The 25,575-nt window shown below is 39.1% G+C and overlaps 1 protein-coding gene across 3 annotated transcripts; it reads right to left on the reverse strand.

Annotated features, from left to right (window-relative positions):
• Positions 1–889: 889 nt before the first annotated feature.
• LOC124860243 (synaptopodin) lies at positions 890–21,944 on the reverse strand. Of its 3 annotated transcripts, none has more exons than XM_047353365.1 (5): positions 21,825–21,944; positions 18,591–18,829; positions 16,132–17,113; positions 6,389–8,454; positions 890–4,606 (listed from the first exon to the last, which is right to left on the reverse strand). In XM_047353365.1, exons 3-5 carry the CDS (start codon positions 16,292–16,294, stop codon positions 3,311–3,313), a joined length of 3,525 nt encoding a protein of 1,174 aa, XP_047209321.1. In that variant the 5' UTR covers positions 16,295–17,113; positions 18,591–18,829; positions 21,825–21,944; the 3' UTR covers positions 890–3,310. The 3 variants fall into 3 exon arrangements, with proteins under 3 accessions (XP_047209321.1, XP_047209320.1, XP_047209322.1); XM_047353364.1 differs by lacking the exon at positions 21,825–21,944 and adding an exon at positions 20,961–20,978; XM_047353366.1 differs by lacking the exon at positions 18,591–18,829 and having other exon boundaries at positions 21,825–21,909.
• Positions 21,945–25,575: the final 3,631 nt, after the last annotated feature.

Here is a 25,575-nt window from a genome sequence, read left to right on the forward strand (position 1 = left end):
TGCTGGGCTGGAAAATAAGACCAAATCATTAACCTCCACCACCATGCTTGATGGTTGTTAGGATGTGTTTAAATACAGTTCTTGGTTTTCACTGATCATTACGGTGTGCATTGCAGATGCCAGTCTTAAATCTGGACTAATCAGTCTAAAGAAGATTGTTCCAAAAGCCCTTTAGTTTGTTTGCAACTAAAATTGCAAACTTGAGCTGTGCTCTGTTTAAGAAAAAAGAGTAATATTTTTACTGGTGACCTTTCCTTATAATCATATGTTTACTGTAGTATTTTCTTTTTAATTGCCTTAGTTAGAAACTTATTTTAATTTCATTTTTTGATTGACAGGCAGCATCATTTGTTATATGAAGTCAATTGCTGATTAATTGTTTAGTATAATATCAAAACACAAGGAGGAATCTTCCAAAACTCCTGCCCTAATGAAGGTAAGGTACTCACCCTGATGATCAGTTAATCAAGTGCATTTGATAAACAGCTATTTACCCTCTTAATTCTTATGGGTGGAATTTTCACGTATTACTACCATATTGTGGCTTAGAGTGTGCTTAATCAATAACATGTTCATTGTTTTATTGTTTTATTTATGTGAATATAAGACTTGCAGCCGAAAATTATCTAAGAAGTAAAACTATGAAACAGATGTTTTTTTTTAATTTGTGCCTGGACCTATTGTCAGGTCTTTGAAATTTTACAACTTCTTCAGGAATTCACTTAGTGTTTATCTGCAGTAGATTGACATTGCTTGTCATTTCTTCTTTTCCCTTCCACTTACTTTGTTTCCACTGATTTTATGGACACTACACATGCTTAGAAAATCCTCAATTGGTTAAAAATGTCAATTTGGTTTGTTATTGCATTTAAATAAATTGAAACAGATGTTTTATTTTGCATCAGTTGTGGATTTATTGTGTTATGATATAAAACAAGAATTTAATTACGAAATGCAGTGACATTATTAGGTAGCTGTAAAACCATTAAGCAGAATTAAACAGGTGATGATATATTTTTTGTATCTGTTTGAGGGTATCTGCATTTTGTCCAGAGCTGAAATCTATCCATGACAGTGATAGGCTCAATCCTGCTGAGGGAGCAAGGACACCAAGAAGCAGAAGTTCCTGTCACTCAAAAGACACACAGAGTAAATATTTAGCAATGTGCTGATGCTCTTAGCCTGTGAGTCAGCAAATGCAGAAGTAATGTGTTGTTCTGGTGGAGGAGCAGGCATGGTGGGAAGAGTTACACTTCTTGACGCAGAAACATAATTCTGGGAGCATTTACATTTGCAGCTAATTGCCAGCTTCATGTCAAAATGCAGTGTCATCCAAAACTGGTTAAAGTTTAATAGCAAGACATTTATTTGACTGGTGTATTTGTTTGAGCTCAAGCTTTTAATAATGCCTATTTAGTCTTTACAATGGAATGATCACAACTGCATTCAAGTATACAGAGAAATGTTAGAAGTTACAAAAAATATACATTAGACTTTCATTATCCAGCTGAAATATAATATATTTAATACCTTTGATCTCTCTCTGACAAACACTGCATGGCTTCCAACATACTTATGCTCTTTTCATCATAACCTTTAATCATGTTACTCTACTTGTGTGAAATACACTTCTGCCTCCAAACCTCATTGAAACAGACTGAAACATTTTATCTATCCCACGTCAAAGATCCTACTGATATGAAGTAATGAGCTGTGGGTGTTGGTGATAGCAAAGTAAACATAAAAAAAACATATTCTGAGAATATTTACGCATGTCACCAATACTTGATTAAACTTTACTTCCACATGTCTTTTTTTCAATACTCTCCCTTTGTCTGATGTTCCATCTGTGAAGCACACGTTCGTTTTTTCAAATATTTAAAAGAGCCTTTATACAACATGCCAACTGGTTTTGCACTGCAAAAATTGTCGATTGACTTTAATGTAAATGGGTTAAGGTGGAATTTAGATCAATCTTCTTTCTTTTTTTTTTTACCAAGAATGACAATGTGAACATCATGGAAAAGTTTTTAGGAGCTTTGGGCTTTGTAACTTGGAAAACTATTCATTGCCCTTGATAGCAGATAGATTTTGTCACACCACACCCACAAACGTTAATGTTTTGCCTACATGGAAGGCGCTATGTGTTCGAGAAAAAAAATACTGCACAATAACCATGGCAAATCATCACCATAGTGAAACATGGTGCTGGCGGTATCATGCAGTGGGGATGGTTTTCTACAGTGTACAAGCAAGCTAAATACAGGTTATATCAGAAGAAAACCGGTTAGAGGCTTCAAAAGACTTGAGAGTAGAGCAGAAGTTTACCTTCCAGAAGGACAACACTAAATATACAGCCTTAGCTACATTACAATGGTTTAGATCAAAGCATATTCATGTGTTAGAATGGCCCTGTCAATCCCAGACCTAAGTCCAAACAAGAAACTGTGACTTAAAAATTGCTGTTTACAGAAGCTCTGAATGAAATCTAACTAAGCCTGAGCTGTTTTGCAAGACCAAGCAACATTATCCTCCTTAAGATGTGAAAGGTTGATAGAAACATCTACCAAAAGACATGCAAATGTAATTACAACGAAAGTGGGTTCTACAAAGTATGGACACAGGGGTGCTAAATTCAAATGCACACTATCTTAGATTTTTGTTCAATTTTGAAAACCACTTTGGATCATTTAAAATGATAAGGTCCAATAATAAAATGTAAGTTGGTGATTGAAACACAGCAAAATGTGAAAAAGTTCAAGATACCACCCAGTACAAAATAAAGCAATTACAACTGACTTTATGGTAAAATATGACCATTGCATGTAGTGTATAAGTGCAAAATATCATGTTTTAACTAAAGCACTGAAATGCCCATTAAGCTAAATATTATTAGCATTTTAATGTGTCTGTTCTATGCCTTGAGTCTCTTTCCGTTATGACTTTTATTAGACCAGTCAATATGATAAATGTAGTAATGACTGTGACATTTCTTTGTTCCAAAACTATAGTGGAGACGATTTAAAATCTTTGATTATGTTTTTAGCACTTTTGGTATGTCAAAAGCGTACAAGCCACAGCAACTGTGTTTCATAAAAAACTTGTTCTTGTCAGTGCATACAAGGAATGTGAGCCATATGGAAAACTATAACTATCTTGATACAACATTTACTATGGTTTAGGCCCAACAATTAGCTTTACTGAAATGTAAGGAAACTCAGTCCAAAACTCTTTCAAACTATTTTTAAATGCCAAAAATAAGTTTACACAGGAAGTATGTTTTAATTGAACATCCAGTAGGCTAACAACCTCACAGGTCAGTGGAGACAGTACTTCTTTTGACCCTCAGGCTGCCTCCCCAACCACGGGGGCAGTTGTTGTAGGAGTGCAGGCCAGGTGACCTGAGGCCTGAGTCCTCAGACTCAACAGATGCATCCGAGTCGGTCAGAGAACGGGTGTTGTAGAGCCTTACAGGGGAGCAGATTCTCTGAGTTGGGGTGGGAGGAGGGCTGGTGAAGGTGGGAGACTGTGCCCCCAAGGGTGTCTGCAGGAAGGGGCCGATTGGTGGTTTTTGCCAGTCATTTTGGGTATTTCCCAGAGGTGAAATGGGGAGGCTATGACCGCTCAGTGCACCAGGGGAGGGGCTGTTTTTACGTTTGGCTGCATTTATAATATTTTTCGCAAGGAGTCGATGATTTGCTTTTGAGTCTAGGTTGTTAACAATCTGGGACATGCAGCTACTGTCTTTTTGTTGTGGAGGTGAGGTGGTGGCTGTTGTGTGCAGATGATTAGGGGAATGAAAGGATGAGCTGCTTTGAAACAGCGCAGGTGATTGGGAGCGTGAGCCCCATGGAGGGTAGACAGGAGATGTGGCTGCAAATATTTGCAAAGGTCTGGATGGGGAAACAGAGACACCAGAGGATTGATTATTCTGGCTTACAGATGGCGAGTGACATCTTGATCCCCATGGAGGAGTTAGGGAAGGTCTGAATGTAGGACATGGGGAAATGGTGGAAGATTGGGTATTCTGACTCACTCCTGGGGATTGGCACCTTGATCCCCAGGGAGGGGATATTGGAGAAGTGGCAACAGATGTAATGGAGGGTCTGGACGTGGAGAAAGATGCAGCCGTGGAGGCCTTGTTATTGCTCACAAATGGGGACTGGCATCTAGAACCCCAAGGAGGAGAAATAGGGTAATTAGTTTTAGAGTTTTCTGAGGGTCTGAAAGAAGGAATGGAGGCAGTGGTGGAGGACTGGCTGACAGCTGGGGACTGACATCTTAAACCCCAAGGTGGAGAGCATGGAGAGGTGGCTGTAGCTGTTTGGTAGGTCCTGGGTGTAGAAGTGGAGTTGACAGAAGAAAACTGATTATTCTGATTGGTCATAAAGGACTGGGATCTTGCATTACTGGACGGGTCGATAGGAGACGTGACTGAGCAGATGGATCCACTGATGGTCGTTGGTGATTGGCTTGTTTGAGAGCTGGAGATTGATAATCTAGTTGTTTGGCTAGCCAGGCTGCTGAAATGTCTGGTTAAGCTAGGTGTGCTGGTTGCTGTGGATGTTTCACCAGTAAACTCAACAGGGGAGGACTCCTTTGATTCCTGTTGGAACATGACACATGATTTTTCTTTAATGCACGTAAAAGACAAAGATTTGTAAAACAAAAGCTTTTAGACTGCAGTATTGTGATTAACTAGCATATCCTCCTTTTTTTCAAATTTCAATCATTATACAACATTATACAGCATTCATAAACTGACCATTTTGGTGACACAACCCTGAGAAAGGTTGAATTGTCAGAAAAGTAAAAATGTTTTGACAGGTTTAAATATATCTGTTCACTTTGGGCCTCAGTTACATGCAAACCAACTTTAGACTTTCCTTTTCCTCTACATGTGTTTCTTGAGTAAGCCTGGCCATTAGCACATGTAGGCCCAGTATATAGTGTCTCTCTCAGGTTACTGTCATTTTGCCCTCCTGAGGTAGTTACCCTTTCCAAGGATATGAAGTTACTCAACCAAAGCAAAGGTTGCATTTCATCATGTGTCCTTGCCAATTAAGAATTAACTATCTTTTCTTAGGATGATAACATGTCAAGAAGGTGTTGTGTTATAATTCAAAGCGCAAGTATCATTTATCGTATAAGTTATTTTCATGTAAGATCATAGTCATCCTCTAAAGGTTTAAAGCTTTGCTGTTGGAAATAAACTGAAGGTTTTTAAGATTTTTTTTAATTAATTTTTTTAAGTTATTAACTGTTAAGACAGAAAGCTGAACTTGAACACTGATGTTTCTGGCTGTAGGTTGTCTCTGTATTTAATAAAGGCATAACATTTACTGGTATTTTAGATGTTCCCAGCGACAGCAAAGGAGTTCAACAGAAATGATTTAGCAGCGGGATTAAATGCCTAAGAGACGCCAGTGGAAACAGGAAATTAAAGGACGAAAAAAATAGAAGGAAATCTTTGCAGTGTTAGCAAGAAGATTTAATCAGAAAAGAACAAACTTATTTTTGCAAAGAACACTCTCAGTTATAAGAGACAGGGGAGAAACAGCAGGAAAGAGCAGTAAATCAAAGTTTTTGTAAAGAAACAGACACGAACACAACAGAATGAAAACAGAATTACTGCTTTAAGTTGGAAAAGTGTCAACAGATGCAAACTGATGCAAATTTAAAGTAGCACAGAATGCAAGCATATGTACCATGTGTTTAGGTAAATGAAGCTAGAAAGCTGAGTAAATTGCCCAAAGACATAAAGGCATAAAAGATTCCTCCTGTGACAACTTTCATTCCTCTGAAAAGTGTTAAGTTGCAAATCATAGATCATAAAGCAGATGGTAAACCATCTGTTAAATGTCTTTGTGAAGCAGAATCCTGATGGTGCCCGGTGGAGAACTTATGAGATTGTTTTTATGTTTCAAAATGTTCCTTAAATTGACATTTAGTGCTTATATCCAGTGTTGCTTTTGAGATTGCTAACTTTTATCAATTACACCAAAGCACAGTTTTAATTTTCAGAACTTAATCACTGCTGAATGGATTTTGGTTCCCAAAAAAAAATGCAATTATACTATGTTTTCACAGATAAAGCAGGATGTATTTACTTAAATAATTTTATCATTTGCAAAACATTTCATCCCTAACTTAAATGTGTGGTTATCTATGTCATCCACTGTTTCATGGTAAATGTCAGTGTTACAATTGTTCCTTCATACTGCGGCGAAACCTGATGCTATGAAAAGGCACAAGAAAAGTCAGTGGTTTAAACAAAGTGCAGTGATTTTTAGCCTCACTTAAATTAGTTTCCATATGCCAACCACATGTTCCATCACTATAAAATAGTCAGTCTAATTTAAAAATGAGATAAGCTCGGTCTCCACACCTGTGGCGTAATTCCTGCCTTCTTGGCAGAAAACGTTGGCTTTGGTGCCTGAATTCCAGACCGAGGGGAGGATACTCGCTCTGGAGAAAAAGCAGACATCGGAGAAGTGATCCTTGGATGCGGGGAAGCCGGATTTGAAGGGTGCCCTGATCCTCTTTTGGAGGTGAGAGGCTGCTGAAGAGACATGCTACTGAAGCAAGAAGAGGCTGTGTTAGGTAAAGAAGTCTGTCTGGAAAAACTTTGGCCACTAAGTAAGTTCTTGGCTTGAGGCGCTCCTTTGGGTAGTGTGCTTATCGGGTCCTTGACTGGGTTAAAGACGAAGAGGGAAGAGTTGAGCTGATAGGGACGGTGTCTTGCGAGGTCCATCTCTATCTTGGAACAACCATTTTCTAAAGACGTAGGTGGCTCCAGAACTGGCTCTGGTACTGTAAGTTTTGGTTTTGGTTTTTGCTTGACGACTTGCTGGGCCTTTAAATTTTGTGAAATCTGTGCATTTACTTCAGAGTTCTTGGCAATGGCTTTGACCCTTCCTGGCATGTTCGATGGATAAACCCAGGATGGTGGCAGAGACGTTGTAGGAGAAGGAGATCTAATTTGTCCTGGATTCTCATTCTGAACAACATATTTCTCCATCCTTGACTGACGCTTAGCAAACAGTTCTGCCCCCTTTCCTGACACATTTGTGAGGGTCTGCTCTGGATGGTGGTCCAGCCTTGGTCGGGTCTTTGAGCTCTTGAGACAAGAGGCCCACTCTGGGGCTCTTGCTCCCTTTGTTTTTACCTCTTCTTTGGCAAGGAAGTTGGAGGCTTCTGCTCCCAAAGCCAGTAACTCCTCTTCAGATACAGGTTCAGGGACCAATCTGTGTCCATGTTTCTTTCTTTCATCCACTCCTTGCACCAAAGAGAGCAATTCAGGGTTTGGAGTGACCACTGGCTTCTCTTTAAATGTAAACATTGACTTCTTGTTTGCCCTTCTGGCTGAACCTTCTTCTAGTATCCCTGTTTTGATTGTTGTTATCAACTTCCTTTCTCCAGTGGGCAGTGGAACAAAGGTGGAGGGCTTTGGGGCTGTCGAGGGGCCACAGTGGGGTGCAGGTAGGTGCTGGGAAACAGGAAAGTTAGATGGTGAAGGACATGATGGGGAGGTAACAGGAGACATTGGAGGTGGACTTGAGTAGAAAGTCTGTGGGGGTCGGTTTGTGAAGGCTGGCAGCGGAGGTGTTGGATATGATGGTGCTGGAGGTGGAGAGGAGAATGTGACAGGTTGAGTGGACGAAGGGAGAGGAGGAGTGGCATAAGACGGTGGAGGTGGGATGTCTAGAGCAGGACTGACTACCTCTGGAGAGTGCACTGTTGGTGGTGAGAAGAAGGGTCGGGCTGTTCTGTTGATTAAGGCGGCCGTCTTTTTGGAGGATGAGAGTAAGGAGGTCCTCTCTGAACCAGAGGTGCTGTGACAGCCATTAGGAAGCTTTTCATTGGGAACAACCTCTGGGTGGCCCTCATTTGTCTCTGTCTTCCTTTCAACATGTGTCATCACAGCTGGATGAGAGTTATTACTTCCCAGAGGAGTTTCGTGCCTTGCAACATCCTCTAGATCCTCATGAATCTTGTCTTTTATGTCTTCCTCTTCTTCTGGCTCTTCTTTGACAGGGAGGAAATGTCTTTCCTGGATATCATTGTTCTCCATGACTTCTTCCTTGATAAAATTTTTACTTTGCTCGTCCATTATATCACCAATTGAAAGGGTGCTTACAGTTGGCAAGAAATTTGTCTTATTATTCTTCAAGTTAAGGTCTCTGTCCTTTTCCTCACAGCTCCTCTCTGCCCAGGTTTGCTTATCAGACAAGAAATCACTTTTCACATTCTCAGTTTTGTCCACCTCTGACCCTTGTCCACAACTTTCAAGCGTGAAGGCGTTCACTCTCTGCTTGCGCCGGTTGAAAAGCTGCACACCCCTGGAGCTGGAGCCAGAGTTGGAGGGGATGGTGAGCTGAGCGGCAATGATGTGACTTTTCAGCCGCGCCTCCTTCAGCTCTTTTTCTGATAAACTGGCACTCCTGCTCAGATCTAATTAGACACAGAAAGCAGGAAAGATGACAAAAAGGTTTTTAGCACACATTCGCTATAAAATACAGCCAAAATTTGTTGAAATGAAAATACTGAAAACCAACACTCATGATTTGTTTGTCTTCTGTTTAATGTGGGCAAACACCTTATTAATCTAATTACCTACATTAAATGGAAGGTAGATGCACAAGTAGTGCTAGTTCCTAGTGTTTAACATTTCTTTCTGTTTACATTTCTTGGCAGTTTAAAATCCCAGAGATCTGGGAATGACATCAAACCCAACTTAACCATGTTCCACTTCCAATTTCACAAACAAGCAGGATTTGCTCATTGATATTTTCAGTGGCTAATTACCTTTTGAACTGCAAGATGATGATAAATTGTTTCTCTGCATTTTCAAATACTGTACATACATGTTCACTGAAAAAGTTGTGACATATTGGATTTTAATGTTGGAGTGGGTGAGAAACCTTTTCCACTGGAAACTCCATGTACACAGGACCTTTCTATTAACCTTTTCAGCTTGAAACTTCAAAATTTCAACTTCTGGGTAAAAATGAAAAATTAAACTGCCTTTCTTAACCTAGTGGCTCCAAAAGCTGGGGTTGCCATTCAACAAAGGTATGGTCTTGAGATCCTCTTCATGAATTAAGCTAAATAGCAATGATAATAGTAAAGCATATTTCTGCAATAAATGTTAGAAAAAACTGTATTTACAAGGTAGAAGAAGTCAGTATGGCTGTACTTAAAAAAACTTTACGAAGGTAGCACTTGTTATAAAAAGCTTGAGACCCACTGCTATACAGAGACAGCTCCCTAAGCATCACCACAAAACTATGCTTAACGTTTTTATATGCAAATAGATAAAGCCAACATGGGGGAATTTCTTTTATAAGTCTGGCTCTTAATATTCTCTTTAAAACCCACATAACTCTTTTACCACCTCATTGTCCAGATTGTTGTTTGCTTTGCTTTTGATTCTAACCAATGTAGCAAGAAAAAAGGGCCTTTGTGGACATTTGACTCAGCAGTCTGCAGCTCTAGACAGTGAGCTAATAGACAAAGGCTGAGACACATATGAAACAAAAATGTTAATGAAAAGGCAAAGCTTGCTAAGTAATAAAGTTAATGGAACTTGGTCAGCCTTTTGCTGCTACAGCAAACGTAGAGTCTGACAACCTTTTTCCTACACAAGTTCAACAGATTTGATTGAAATTGCTTATGCTGAAACAGAAACTTTGTTGTTTGAGCTTAAAAGCTCTCTTTTCTAGGCAGTGGAACTATTTCCTCTGCCATCTGCAGTCATCCCTCCCTGAGCATTCCTCCACGGCTGAGAAAACTCCCCGCCTGCGCTTGCAGCATGCCTTTGGTTTCTCTCTGTAGCTAATTTGTGCAATACTGGAGCTCAAGCCCTTAATAGACCGCTTTTACAATCTACAGCTACCAAATGTTATTTTCTGAGAGTGCTGTCTATAAATACACTATACAATTAAGTGTTCCCATTTTAAACATAGTAACTACATCAAAGAGGGAAATAAAAACTTGATCCGGGCTTTTCTTTTTTTTTATTACAAAATATACTCTTGGAAAAAGAGACTCTTTAGTGAGCACAGTAATGAAGTGGTTGTCATAGAGATACTGTAAATCTGGTAGATGATTCATCTATCACAAATGAACTGACTGATAGAAGATATTTAAAGTTTATATATATATATATATATATCCGGCTTAGATGTTTGACTGGAGGCCAGACGGGTAATCAGATAGCATACAGGTGCAGAACCCCTTAGAGACCAAACCAAAAGTTAAATTATTGCTTTTAAATTATATCTATAAAAAAATAACAACCAAAAGAAAATATAGAGGAAAACTTTAGGTCACATAATAAACCAAATGTCTAAGAAACTCAACACAATACAGTCAGCGTTTAATCAAAGTAAAAAATCAAAACATCCTGTAAAGTTTCTAGAGTAACAAACTCCACACATAACCACAGACGATTCACCTTTCCTCACAAATCCAACACAACTGCTCCTCCGTTGGAATTTAAACCATGGCACATCCTCACAAGTTCCCTGAGAGTTTGCCTCGCTGTTAGATCCACATCAGCACCTAACTCCTCTTACCTTTTCAATGTCAAAACTCAGACCTCCGCTGTCTTGTAGTACCTCCACAAGAGTTTTCAATTTTAAGTGTGTCTGAAGACTTGACACCCCCTCTTTTCTGGAGCAAGACACAAGATCGGATTTCTTTTTCTCTGCAGTCCAGCAGGACACAGACAGGGAGGGAGGGAGAGGGAGAGAGGGGAGGGAAGGGAAGGGACGGTAAGGAGGGAGGGTTTGTAGCTGGAGGTTACACTGTCTGTCACTCAACCTCCGCTTCAGTTTCATTTTTTCTAAATGAGAATTGAGTTACTGAAATACATACTATTACAAATGCATAATGCTACTTTCATATGCTTTTCTCTAAATAATAAAATGAAGACCCTTCTGAGAGTGAAATCCGTTGCTACTGTTGACAGAGTGTTTATGTTTCAGCAGTAGTTTTTGCAGAGATTCATCTTTGTTTTGACAGCTTTGGATAAGTGTCCTGCCAATCGTAAGTATTGAGCAGTTTATCTCTGCAATGTCCTGTGATGGCAGGGGAGCCTCTGACCCTTTGTTGCAAACTTTGAAGTGCAAACCAGAGATACCTCAGCTTATGTTTACATGGATTAGACCAGTGAGCCTCCAGAGCTCCAGCACCTGACCCCTGCTGCCCTTCACATCAGTCGGAATATGCCATGTATGTTAACTAACAATTATCTCAGACCAAGTGTCTGCTCTCTCTGAACTCCAACTTGCAAAGGCAGGACAGGAATTTCCTGACTTGATGTACAGAGCTTTGCATCATATTGCCCACCCTTCATTTCTACCTCACCTACACCTCTTAACTTTTTCTGTCTCTTCTCCATGCCTGCTGTCCCTTTCCCCCCATCCCCTGCCTGGGGTGGAGCAGCCAGGAAGACTTCCGCTTACAGCAGCAGAATTCAATTCAAGGGGGCCTACCCTACATTTGTGTATCAAAGGTCAGATTACCCTGTCGGATGTTATCTTTCTCCGGGTTGATGGCTGTGTGGGGAGCAGGATGACAGCCCAGGACCCTGTGGGTGATGTGTGAAATGGTATGGAAAGACGGGGATTAACAGAGGGCCGTGTATTTCACCAGACTGAGTGAGACTTAAACTCTCAGCGGTTCTCATTACAAAAGTATTCATACCCTTTCAAATGCTTTACATTTTTGGACTACAACCAGAAATATATTTCATTTGGGCTTTTGTGCAATTAACCAACATAAACCAACATAATTGTTAAGTGGAAGGAAAATGGTATATCTTTTTCAAAACATTTAGACACGAAAATCTGAAAAATGTGGCATTCAAATGTATGAATCAATGCTTAGTAGAACCACCATTTTCTGTGATCTTTTGGTCTATGTTTCTACCAGCTTTTCATGTCTAGAGATCTACATTTTCTGTCACTACAAAGTAGAAATGGAGAGCATCTGTGAAGATTCATTTTCAAGACTTGCCACTGATTCTAAATTGAATTTATGTTTTTACTTTTACTGGGCCATTGCAACAAATGAATATGCTTTGATCTAAACTATTCATTGCAGCTCTGGTTGTTTAGAGTCCTTGTCCTGCTAGAAGGTGAACTTCCATCCCAGTCTCAATTCTGTTTTAGCTTCAAACAGGTCTTCTTCTAAAGTTGTCCTGTATTTGACCCATTTTATCCTCCAATAAACTCTAGACTCTGTGTCTCTGTCGAAGAAAAGTGTTTTCACAGCATAATACCGCCAACTCCATGAATCTCCGTTTGTTCAGCATGATGCATTGTGTTAGTTTTTCTTCACATATAGCATGTTGCCTGTCAAACAGAAAGTTCACTTTTGTTTGTTTCTGACTAGACATTATTTGACCTGCATGCTGTGTCCCCCATATGGCTTGTGGCCAAGTTTAAATTGGATTTCTTAAGGTTTTCGTTCAACAATGGCTTCTTGACCCTCTCTCATAAAGATCAGGTTTGTGTAATGCACGAATACTAGTTATTCTGTTAACAGTCGTCCAGCTGAACTCTGGATCTCTCCAACTCCTCCAGAGGTCATCATCAGTCACAATAAAAAAAGTATGTACTTTTATATTGGCCATAAATCATAGATAACTACATAAATATTGGCTTATACCGACATTAATTGACATATTTCTGACTATTAAAATCACCGTGGGCCATAATTTAATCATTAGGGGTAATAAATCATAAGTCTTGATTACATATTGACATAGCATGTGATGATTCCTCTCTGACAAGAATAAATCAGACATAATAAGCATTTAATGCTGTTTTTGAAAGATAATCAAAAGATAATGTTGTAACATTACAGCTTTTAAGTACATGTTGAAGCATCAATCTCTTATTCCAGTTGCATTTAACCTAAAGTGGGCCCACATTGTATTCCTGTATCTGAGTTTTTACAAGGAGAACATAGTATCTAATGTCTACATTTCTAAGTTAAAAATAAAAAGATAAGCCATTATAAATGATAAGTGTTTCCTGACATAGTGTTTTGATGAGTTCTCTACATGACCTGTGGTAACGTTTTCATGATTTTCTTTCAACAATAGCTCTCTTCTTGCCAGATGTGTGGATTGCATGTCTACCTCCCCCAGAGGTACCAAGGACCTAGGCTGCTTATCTGGGCTGTTTTTGTCCAGCTTATTTAGGTGGATGGCCATGTCTTGCTGGGTGTAGAGTTTTACCTTGCTTTTTCCATTTTCAGATGATGGACTGAACAGTGTTTCCTGAGTAGTCAACAACTAAGGTTATTGTTTTATAACCTAACCCTTTTTTAAACTTCTACACAACTTTCTCCCTGACCTGTTGGCTGTGTTCCTTGATCGTCATGATGCTGTTTGTTTACTAAGGTTCTTTAGCAAACTTCTTACGCCTCTACTGAGATTAAATCACACACATATGGATTCTATTAACTAACTAGATGGCTTTTTAAGGGGGATAGTTGCACTAGATTTTATTCACGGTATCAGAGTAACAGGGGGAATACAATTACATGTCACCCTTTTCGAATCTGTCATTGTGAACTTTTTTGGAGAAACTTCCTTTCACCTTATAATCAACACAATACTTTGTGTTGGTCTAAAATCCCAATTAAAAAACATTGTAGTTTGTAATACAGTGGTGTGAAAAAGTATTTCCCCCTTTTTGATTTCTTATTTTTTGCATGTTTTTCCCATTTAAGTGTTTCAGATCATCAGACAAATATTAGTCATTGACAACACAAGTAAACACAAAGTAAAAATTTTTAATGAAGGTTTTTATCACTAAGGGAGAAAAAAAAACCTACATGGCCCTGTGTGAAAAAGTGATTGCTCCCCCTTTTAAAACATAACTTAATTGTGGTTTATGACATCTGAGTTCACCTTCTCTAGCAACACCCAGGCCTGATTACTGCCACACCTGTTCTCAGTCAAGAAATCAATTAAATAGAACCAGCCGGACAAAGTGAAGTAGACCAAAAGATTCTCAAAAGGTAGAGATCATGCCAACGTCCAGTGAAATTCAGGAACAAATGAGAAAGATAGTCGCTGAGATTTATCAGTCTGAAAATGGTTATAAAGCCATTTCTAAAGCTTTGGGACTCCAACGAATCACAGTGACTGCCATTATCCACAAATGGCAATAACATGGAACAGTATTGAACCTTCCCAGGAGTGGCCGGTAGACCAAAATGACCCCAAGAGCATAGCAATGACTCGTCCAAGAGGTCACAAAAGACCCCAACAATAACATCCAAATAACTGCAGGCCTCACTTGCCTCAGTTAAGGTCAGTGTTCATGTCTCCACCATAAGAAAGAGACGTGGCATAAATGGTTTGCATGGCAGAGTTCCAAGAAGAAAACCACTGCTGAGCAAAGAGAATATTAAGGCTCATCTCAAACGTTCCAGAAAACATCTTGGAGATCCAGAAGACTTTTGGGAAATAATCTGTGGACTGATGAGATGAAAGTTTAACTTTTTGGAAGGTGTGTGTCCCATTACATCTGGCCTAAAAGTGCAAACACTGCATTTCAGAAGAAGAACATTATACCAACAGTAAAATATAGTGGTGGTGGTAGTGTGATGGTCTGGGGCTGTTTTGCTGCTTCAGGACCTGGAAGACTTGCTGTCTACCAAAAAAATCCTGAAGGAGAATGTCTGGCTATCTGTTTGTGACCTGAAGCTGAAAAGAACTTGAGTTCTGCAGCAGGACAATGATCCAAAACACACCAGCAAGTCCACCGCTGAATGGCTGAAAAATCCAAAAACCAAAATGAAGACTTTAAAGTTGCCTAGTCAAAGTCCTGATGTCAATCCAATGGAGATGCTGTGGCATGATCTTAAAAAGGCCGTTCATGCTCGAAAACCTTCAAATGTGGCTGAAATACAACAATTCTGCAAAGATAAGTGGGCCAAAATTCCTCCACAGTGCTGTAAATGGCTCTTTACAAGTTATCACAAACATTTGATGCAGTCGTTGCTGCTAAGGATGGCCCAACCAGTTATTAGCTTTAAAGTGCAATCACTTTTTAACACAGGGCCATGTAGGTTTGGATTTTTTTTTTCATTCTTAATAATAAAAACCTTCATTTAAAAACTGCAATTAGTGTTTACGTCTGTTGTCTTTGACTATTACTTAAATTTGTTTGATGATCTGAAACACTTAAGTGTGACAAACAAAAAATAAAAGAAAATAAGAAATGAGGCAGGGGAAAACACTTTTCATACCACTGTACGACAACATTTGGAAAGGTATGAATACTTTTGCAAGACACGGTTGGAAGAATCAAGAATCAAATACCACAGGGCAAAAACCAAATTCCTTTTCTCTTTTTACTTTTAACATCATTCTTATGAGGTATTAACTTTTCAAACAGACAAAAAGTGAGTTTTTTATCAGCGTCTTTGTGTTGTTTTCAGGGACCTGAGGAAACTAATTACTGGGTAATGAGTGATTAGAAGGGTGTTGGTAGAACACAGGCTATAGATTTAGATAAGACGGTTTTTGATGGCTGCGACATTTCTATTATAATGCACAATGACCAATTACTCAGTCTGAATAGTGTGTCTGAAAGCCTTGTCACTGCCCAGAGGAAGTTATTTTTCTTGTCATGTTGCCGTGTTTTGCTCAGTTATTGTGTTGTCACAGTGTGACAACATTTTACATTTTTTGGCTGGTTTGTTTGTTTGTGAGGTAGAAGGAGATGGATATAAAAGTACAGTTCCCAGTAGCTTTTCCCACTACTTTTATCCCATGATTGTCAGCTTTTGAGATGTATATTAAGATATGTTGTCTATGATTGTATTTCCATTTCTGCTTTCCCAGGAGCAGATGTTTCATGCAGCGCTTTACTGTGTCAGGTTGCTCTGACAAGCCTGGACTGTTTTTTCTCCAAGTGTTGTCAGCCCCAGTCTCTCTAAGCAAGATTTATTCTTAGGTCAGTCCGAGCCTAAGTAGTGCATTAAAGTACCAGACAAACCTCTGGGAACACTACAGCTATATTTATTTCTGCATTAAAAGTTTTTGCTTTCGTTTTGACATTAAAAAAAGACCAGAAAATGGCAAATAAAGCAAACACCTACTTGTTTTTCGACTAATATGCTGTTTGCTGAATCCCGTCTTCTCCCAGGATGTGTTGCGGTCAGTCTCAGGAGGGTGCGTTTCTTGTTTTGACTCAGTAGGTTTTCTCAGTCCTCCTGGACTCCAGCTCACCCCTCTCCTTATAGATGTATGTCCTTTTTCCATTACTATCCAGAATCAGATCCTTCTGTTTCTGTTTTTTGTCCAACAAAATTGTTTAAACACCTAAAAACTGAGAATGTAAAGAGGCACTTCAGCACTTCAGGTTCCTGCTTCCATGCATGACTCCTGCTGTAGCCGTTTTCCTTCCCCAAGCAGTCAGCTGAAATTTGCCGTAAAGAGTTTACTCTTACTTTGTTCCTTCATGAAGTGTTTATCTCAGTCTAATTGGACCTCCCAGAGGGTCAGCTCCAACGTCCCTTGGAAGAAATCCCGTTGGAAAAACAACACTGAAAAATCTGGAGCAAAGGGTAATGAAACTCTCCAGTTTTTCCTCCTTCCCAGATTTTTCTTTCCTTTCCTCTTCTATTTTGGTAAGCAGAACATGCTTTTTGTTTCCATCTTAGTCTGCAGCCCACAGATTACTTTTCCTTTTAAGAAAGGGATCTGGTCTTTATATTGGATATCATAAGTCTAACATGACGGACGTGAAGGGAAACAATGTATATGGCACTTCCTCCCATTTAAGGTGCATGTGAATATAACATTTTATGCTGGAAAGTTCATTCAAGAGGCTGTTTTGTTTACAGTCTTCCAAAGTATTTAGTAAGAGTTGCTTTGTGCTTGTTTCTCATTCGTTAAAGTCACAGTTGCTTGGTTATTACCGAATTGCATCAGCCTTCTAAATGTCCTCTTTGGTTGAAAGCTTTAATTTTGACCCGTGTGGAAAATAAATCCAAACTGCTTTAGCTTTAAGAAATCAGCTGTCCGTAGATGTTAGGTCTCTGTGCTTTATTTAGGCAACGTCCAGGTTAATTTTCTGGCCTGCAAAAAGGAGAAACATGCCTGTTAAATACAGGTATGTAAAATGCAAAAACAATGCAAAACAGAGTGTTACATATGCATACAAACCCCTTTAACATTACAACCACAAACTTTAATGTATTTGATTAGGATTCTATGTGATAGACCAACACAAGGTAGTGTGTGCTGGTGAAGCGGAAAGAAAACAATACATAATGTTCAAAATTGTTTACAAATAATACCGTGACGCGCATTTGTGTTCAGCCTCCTTTACTCCGATATCAATAAATAAACATTCAGTGCAAAGAATTTATTTTAGAAGTGACCTAATTGGTAAAAATGAATCCATCTATGTGTGATTTATTGTTAATATAAACCCAGCTGTTCTGTGAAGGTATGAGTGGTTTGTTAGATATCATTAGTGAACAAACAGGCCATGCACCGAAAGTGAATATAGTGCTAGATGAGCAGTAATCTGAGAAGCAGCCCAGAAGCCCATGATAACTCTGGAGGAGCTGCAGAGATCCACATTGTAAGTAGGGGAATCTTTTAACAGCTTTTCGTCATTAACTCCACAAATCTGGCAATAATGCAAGAAGACAAGAAGAAAGTCATTGTTGAGAAAAAGTCATAAAAGTATAATTTAAGGATACAATTTTGTTATTTCTTGGTCTACATGTAAAATATAATGTGTGGTGGAAAAATGACTCCGCACATCAACCTGAAAGCACTATCACTATTTAGAAATATGGAGGTGGCAGTATGATGCCATGGAGAGGCTTTTCTTCAGCAGGGACAGAAAGGTTGGTCAGATTTGACTGGAAATGGTTGGAGGTAAGTACAGTTCAATCGTGGGCAAATAGTAGTGGATTTTATTAGACGTTCCTTGTCTTATGGGAAAAATTTAATTCTGTGTAATGAGAAGTATTATTCTATATCCTTAAGGATACAGACTTTAAATTCAGCTCCCTTCTGTAGGCCAAAGATGAAAAGTAACATTTGATTCAGGCCTGCAGTAAATTTGTAAAAGTATCATCACCTCTCCCTCAGGGTTTGTGATGTGATACGTTACAAAGTGCCAGTTTTAAAATTTTCCAACCAGGGTGAAGTGATTACACAAAGATGATCCTATAAAGCATTTCATTAAGAATAAGCAGTGTTATGTTCCCCCCTTAATGTTAATAAAAGCACCGATTGTAATGATTAACCAGAGTTTACACTTCCATTTCCTTGATCTGACTCTCCCCTGAGCGGATGAGGGCTCAGTTTGCTTTTGATTGTGATTCACAGCTGTATCACAGAGGAGTGGGAGGCCAGTGCAGACAGCTATGCACATAACTGTGACATTCCTCGCAGACACAGCAGCTATCCTGCTTTTAATCTTTTTCAAAGGTGTGTGAGCACCTGAACCTTTTTTTCATCCTTTACGTTTCGACAGTAGAAAAACCAGCTGAGTTGAGGCCTGCTCACAGTCCTCTCAAACACAACACATGCCCACCTCCCTGCTGCAAGGAAGCCAAAATCCTCGACAGTGTCTCTAACTGGCGTGATCCTGACAAGTGAGCAGAGATGAAGGCTGGTATTGTTTAGGCACTCTGACAATAGCTCTTTGAATCTCCCAGATGTGTGATCAGTCTGCATCTCATTTGTTGGCTGTTCAGATGATCCTTTATCCACAAGTTTATGATGTTTTCCTTTGTGAAAGATGTCTTTCGTCAAGCCAGAACTTCGTGTTTACTGTAATCACAGAAAAGAAAGGTGAGCACTTGTTGAGGTCTTGTCCCAACACAGCATCACCAGATTGATTAGAATGCATACAGATTGCTATCTTCAATCCATGCTGAAAATGTTTATTAAATGGCAGACGAAGAACAGATGTAGGACACTCCAAACTGACAGCAGCAGAGATGCACACTTGACTCCATTTATGGAAACAAAACACTGACATATGGACCACTGAAATCTACATCTGCTGCAGGCTTTTTAATGGTCTCTGCTTGTTTGTCTGCAGCTTTGGGGGCTAAATTTACTCCAGACTATCTGACAATTTCTAACCCACTCCAGCTTTTATCCTTACTCACAATACCAGATCGACTGAAGTTGAATGTAACCCACCAGCATCCCGCTTCCAAGTACAGGTAGGTTGAAGTTCAAAAGACAGACTGGCTTGCACTGATGGTTTTCCTCTTTAGCTTGGAGTTTATGTTATGAACTATCAAAAAGTAGCACATGATTGTAAAGTGGAATGAAAAGGGTACAAGGTTTTAAATATTTTGTAACATCTTCCTTAACACACCATCCTCATCTAAAGACAGACATTTTGGCCCAGTTTTCTTTTCAAACTAGCTCAACCTTGATCAGATTAAATGTGTGGGAACAGGAATTTTTAAGTCTTGGCTCATATTCTCAAGTGATTTTTGAACTCTGGCCTTTGACTAGACCATTCCAAACATTATACTGTATAGCTTTGGACGTATATTTAGCCTCAATATCCTGCTGGACGGTGATCATTCTACCCAGTTTCAAGTCTTTTGCTGTCTGTACAGTTTTTTGTTTTTTTTTCCAGGATTGACCTTTATTTAGTTAAATCCATCATCCTATCAGCTATGGCCAGCTTGCATTACCTGAAAAAAGCATGCCCACACAATAAAGCTGCCATCTCCATGTTCCACTTCAGGGAATGTGTACTTAGTGTAATGGACTGAACAGTGCAACAGACGAAGTCCAGAACTAAGCATATTGTTTTCTAATCTGACCCTGTTTTCAAACCTCTCCACAACTTTATCCCTGACCTTTCTGCTGTGCTCATTGGTCCTCATGATGCTGTTGGCTCCGTGGCGTTTCTTTAAACCCTCTTGAGCCTTCACACAATAGCTGTATCTATACTGAGACTTTACTAATTACAGGACTTCTGAAGACAGCTCATTGCACTGGATTTTATTTAGGAGTATCAGAATAAAGTGGGTGTGCCTATTAATGCAAGATACAGTTTTCAGATTTTATTTGTAGAACAAAAAGTGAAAAGCATGTTTCTCTTTCTTTGCAATTTAAAATTTTTATTTTTTATTTTTATGATGGATTTATATGACAGCACCAAATCCACAGCTCTCTGCAGCTGGTGATGACAGACAAAGGAAACTGTCCTTGCAGCTGCAGGAACTGTGATTCTTTTTTATCTCCCACTATCCTCATATTGTACATTTTGACAGATTCTCATCAATAGACAACTTGTAGAAAGCATGTCAGCTGCCTCATAACTCATCCCCCCACGACCTCAGGTATGGCATCTGTACATCATCAAAGGCTGTGGGTTCACAAGTGTTAAGGTATGTGAAATGTCTGGATGTCAGGTGAGCTTTCTTTCCAAGCCAACTGTAAGACCCTAAAAGTGTAACAGTATAAATTACAGGGGCTGTACTGAGGCAGCACATCATCACAGCTCTGGCTTTGTCTTTATGATCAGACGCCTCCAGGGCAGAGCTCCTGTGTGTCTGTTATTTCTCGCCCTTTGCTTGGATCCTTTACACTTTGGCATGCACAAATCACTCAGCTGTAAATGCTAAAGGGTTTTAGTAGGGCCCTTTGCTCCTTCTCTCTCTTGATGAGACAAAAGAGCCATTCAAGGCCCCTGGAAGCACTGTGAAATGATTTTGGGCAGTGCTCTGAAATGGGCATTCCTGGCTCATAATTCCACAGTTTCAGGAGGCTGTGATGGCAAACGGGCCCCAGCTTGCGCAGCCCGATGACTGACACAGGAAAAACATTGCTATGCACTGCCTCTAATGAAACTCGGAGATGCCTCTTTGTATTTGCCTCCACTTTTCTCAGGATTACTGAGAGTGCTGTCATAAATCACTCTGTGAAAGACCTTGTAGAGCTGTCTCTGCTTCATGTGCCAGGTCAACCTGCTCCTATAATCACAGATGGAGAAGTTCAAAGAAACAAGATAAATACTTGAAGGAGGTGTGCATAAATCTGTGTCTAGAAGGAGGAGCTTTCTAAAACAGTTTGAGTCAACTTCTAAAACCTGTTAGTCATCAAAGGGGTTCAAATATTCGTACATTTTAAATCAAAGTTCTGGATGCATAACCATTATTTCATGAACTTATTGTAGAGTGACTGATTGCATTCAAACCTTTGTCAAAGCAGTTTTCTATTATTTTAAAGAACAAGAAATATAAAGGACTGCTATTGGTCCATAGATATGTTTAACATATGGCAGAACCAGACCCCCTGTTGCTCCCCTATAAAGTACCTAATAACTCTCACCTGCAGTGTTAACAGGAAGCAATTACAGAAATGAGCAAGTAAATGCAGTCTCCAGCCAGGTCTTAATTGGATGCACCCACTAAAGTTACACAGTGCAGCTCAAGTCTATAACTTAGCTGCACAGCAGAATCTGTACAGCTGGGACAATAGTTTTGAATATCAGTACTAATGTAGCCATTCAACCCCTCTGCAATCCTACAGCTTGCCACAGTGCAAGGCAGCAACCACAGATGTTTGTCATCTACTCAGACAAAGACTTTCAAAGTTTCCCTCTTTTTCTTCCCCAGTTCATTGCATTCCCTCTGATCACCCATTCCCCTGTATGTGCTTCTCCAAGCTAAGATTGCATTTTGCGCCATACAGATAAATAAAATAAGCAGCAGGTGACTTTAGACTGCAGCAGTCACGGTTTCAGCAACAGATAAAATTCCTAGATTCAGAGCTCTCTGATCATGCTGCTCACCTGTACTCCGGTGGGTCTGGCAGTCTGGCAGTGTGAGGCAGCGAAGGGTGTGTGCTGCTCTTTTCAGCTCCTATGACTGCACACACCTCCCCCTTTTACCTCTTTCCTCTCGCTCTCTCTTACTCTCTCCCTGTATGCAGCGGTCGCTCTCCCTCACTTGAAGCAGACGAAAGATAGGGGTGGGAGGGGGGTCAGCTGGAACACAGAAGACTCTTTGTCTGGGACTTTTTTCATATGGTTTTCTTCAAGCTTGCATACTGAAGACATTATGGTATAATATATTTTCATATTCAACACAGGCATGGTGAGGGGCCAGTGGGGCCAACTCTGTTCTCCCCCTGTTTCTTTTCCTTTCTTGACCATATTACTGCCATGCATATTGGGCAGAGAAGTCTGGAAAGTTAGAAAAAAAAACCAAGTTCCTGTTAAACCCACAAAATGCATTGATTCATTTCATCCTTTCAAAGAACTCAAATTACATAAAATTATTTCCTCTTCAGAAACATCAAACAAAAAGACTTTGAAGGCACTAACCTTAAATGTAAGTTACCTTCATACACATCTTTGTAATTTTACATTTCATGGCAAAACTGCTTTTGGCCTCTAAATTACCAAGAGCTAAATAATATATCTTCATACCGTATTTTGGTTATTTTGACATTTCAGTTAATTACTTAAAACATTTTGAATATGTTTTTTGGGTATGAAAACTGTACAAATTGTACAGTAAAGCACCGTAGGTCAACTTTGTACATCAAAGCATCAGTGTGCACTAAGGGAAGCGTGCCTCCTCTTTATTACACATGAGCTCCCCTGCAAGCATGACAAGCTTTTCACATAATACGCAACACCAACAAGTATTCATTTCATTTTCAATAAGAAGTAGGCAGGGTGCTTCTGGATAAATGAGTTTGGTGGCAATACATGCAATGGGTGCAATCCCGACAGACATGGGTCTTACAGATTATTTCAGATCAGATCAGAGTAGAGTAGAGTAGAGTAGAGTAGAGTAGAGTAGAGTAGAGTAGAGTAGAGTAGAGTAGAGTAGAGTAGAGTAGAGTAGAGTAGAGTGTTAGGACCCCAAAATATTTGATGTGGCAGTATTAGTGCAACCTAAATATTATGCAGGAATGCAGTATTTGTTGACTTTAATATTCCGGTGAGGGAAATGTTGCTAAGTGCAACTGATTTCCTCATCGCAATATTTAACAATAAAATCATCATTGCCTAATATTGTGCAGCCCTTTCCGGTTTATCACTGTATAGCATAGCATAGCATAGCATAGCATAGTATAGTACGTATATAGCAAAGTAAAGTATAGTATGGTAATGTTTTGTAGTGTGGTCTAATGCAGAGTAGTTTAGCATTGTGTAGTATAGTATCATATATTGTAGTATAATACAGTGTAATTTAGCAAAATATATGTGATATTTGTTATAGCATAGTATAATACATGGTCGTATAATGCATTATAGTGTAGTTAAGTATAATGTATATTGTGGTGGGTTGGCATATAATAGTTTATTGTTGTGCAGTGTAATTTAGTGTGCTGTAGTTTTGTATAATACTGTGTAAAATTGTATAATATAGTAAAGCATATAATAGTATACCTTGTAGTGGCACACAGTTGGGTAGCTTGGCCAAAAATTGTACTCAAATAATATTAGCATTACTTCAATATGTTTTGACTCTGGTACAAGTAAAAACTAGTCATCTAAAAAATTACTCAAGTAAAAGTAAAATGTATTTAGTCAAACTGTTACTCAAGAACTAAGTAACTGTTTGAACATAACGTTGGATTCACAGAGCAAAACTACTTCTTGTGGCAATATATATTGTTTAGTAAATATTGATTTAACTTCCAAATGTTAGAGTTGCCTCTGCACGTAGTAAACAACACTGGGACAATGAATCTGTTGTACAAACAAGAATTCCCCCTTTAACAGAAACTGAGTGTGACTGTGTACTGGTTTTGGCATGTTTGAGTTAAAACGTTCTTGTTCTTCCATCAGTGAAGTAACTAGAGGTGGGTAGTGAGAGTGAGAGTATTGTTACTTCAAAATAATATTACTCAAGTAGAAGTAAAAAATACAGAAGAGTAAAACTCGTTCTAGAAGTACTTTTAAAAAACAAACGTTGCTGAAGTAACTACACCATTACAGAATATGTTGGTGTAGTAAAGAATTGTATAGTGTAAAATGAATACAGTATTGTATAATATATAACAGGGTAGTGCAGGGTAATTTAATGTGCTGCAGTGTGCCGTAGTGTAGTATAGTTTTGTGTAGTGTAGTATAACATAGGTTGATGTATGCTACGCTCAGTTTAGCCAAGTACAGTATATGCATATCATAGTATAGTGTGATATACAGTAGTATAGTATAGTAGGGTATAGTATAGTATATTGTAGCATATAGCGTATAGATTAGTATAGTGGACTGCATGGTGGCGCAGTTGCTAACACTGTTGCCTTGCAGCAAGAAGGTCCTGGGTTTGACTCCCATCTGATGATCTTTCTGAATGGTGTAAAGCATAAGTTGATATATGCTACGCTCAGTTTAGCATAGTACAGTGTATTCATAGCATAGTATGGTGTCACTTAGCTTTGCTTACAGTTAACAAGTCAACTTTTTGCTATACAACACATTAAAAATCAATATTTTGTCAGGAGAGTTTTAGTGAAAGTGAAAAAGCTAATTTCAGGGTATGAGGACATTTTTGGCTAATCTTCAATGCAAAACTCTACATGTATTCTAAAAGCTATTAGCCTAACTCCCTTATGAGAATTCCTCCTTGATTCTTCAAACTGGGATCCCTCTTACTGCAATCTGTTGTAAAACATTAACTATTCATAAATACTCCCCAAAAGCTATCCATAAAGCATGCTGTTACTTTTTATTAATCTGTCTGCAGCCTCTCTCAGGCTCCATAGATTACAGTGAATGAAGTTTGACCTTTCTGCAAGGCTGATGATTTCAAGTGTGTAATCCAACCTTTGGGTGAAGCCTCCCTGACTCAAATGATTCATTCACTGTAATTGTCAGTAACATGTGGTTCAGTGTAATATTTCTGAGTCTTAAAATTATTAGGTTTATATATTTAGATGCATTTCACTCATCTTAAAAATCCAGTAAGGACTGACTGCAAGCACTAGACTGGTGTACTCACAGTGGAAACTGCACAGCTAAGTCAAATGTACATGAACAGCTGCCAGGCATTACAAGGGACATCACCCCTCAGCCATATAAGACAACATTGCTTATATCTCCTCAGTTATTCTATCAGTGGTTTTATCCCCTGTTTCAAAGAGCAGGTCACACAGAGTTTCTCAAAAGAAAAACATCTACTTCCAAAATCATTTGGGATTGTGGACATCCTTTCATATTAAGAAGTTTGGGCTGGATCTGATTTTGCTGTCATGTACCTTCTCTCCCGATGGATGGTCCTCCAAAGCAGCTCAGACAATAAATCTCTAAAAAGGCTACTTCGAGTACTCTGTTGCCACTCCACCTTCTGAGACACTTGTTTCCTCCCGCTACAACTCTCCTCCTCTGTAATATTTTATCATTTTCTTTTCACACAACATTCATTCCTCTTGTCTTTTCTGTTATACTTCAACTTTAGATTTCTTATTCCCCTTTTCACTATCAATCCATCCCCTTTTTTCAGCAGGATTTCTGGACACCATCTCTTTCACCCATCCACTTTCATCATGTTCTTATGTGTTAGACCCCATGCACCTTGGAGATG

The sequence above is a fragment of the Girardinichthys multiradiatus genome, chromosome 23 (genome assembly GCF_021462225.1).
Source record: "Girardinichthys multiradiatus isolate DD_20200921_A chromosome 23, DD_fGirMul_XY1, whole genome shotgun sequence".
In the NCBI taxonomy this organism is placed as follows: domain Eukaryota; kingdom Metazoa; phylum Chordata; class Actinopteri; order Cyprinodontiformes; family Goodeidae; genus Girardinichthys; species Girardinichthys multiradiatus.

Bases quoted from the DNA above. Each gene is read 5' to 3' on its own strand.
- LOC124860243 (XM_047353365.1), bottom strand. From the start codon at position 16,294: ATGGAAAAAGGACATACATCTATAAGGAGAGGGGTGAGCTGGAGTCCA. The intron at 8,455-16,131 runs GTAGGTGTTTGC...GTGTCTAATTAG, and splicing joins GCATATTAGTCGAAAAACAA to ATCTGAGCAGGAGTGCCAGT. The intron at 4,607-6,388 runs GTGTGGAGACCG...ATGTTCCAACAG, and splicing joins AGGCAGGAATTACGCCACAG to GAATCAAAGGAGTCCTCCCC.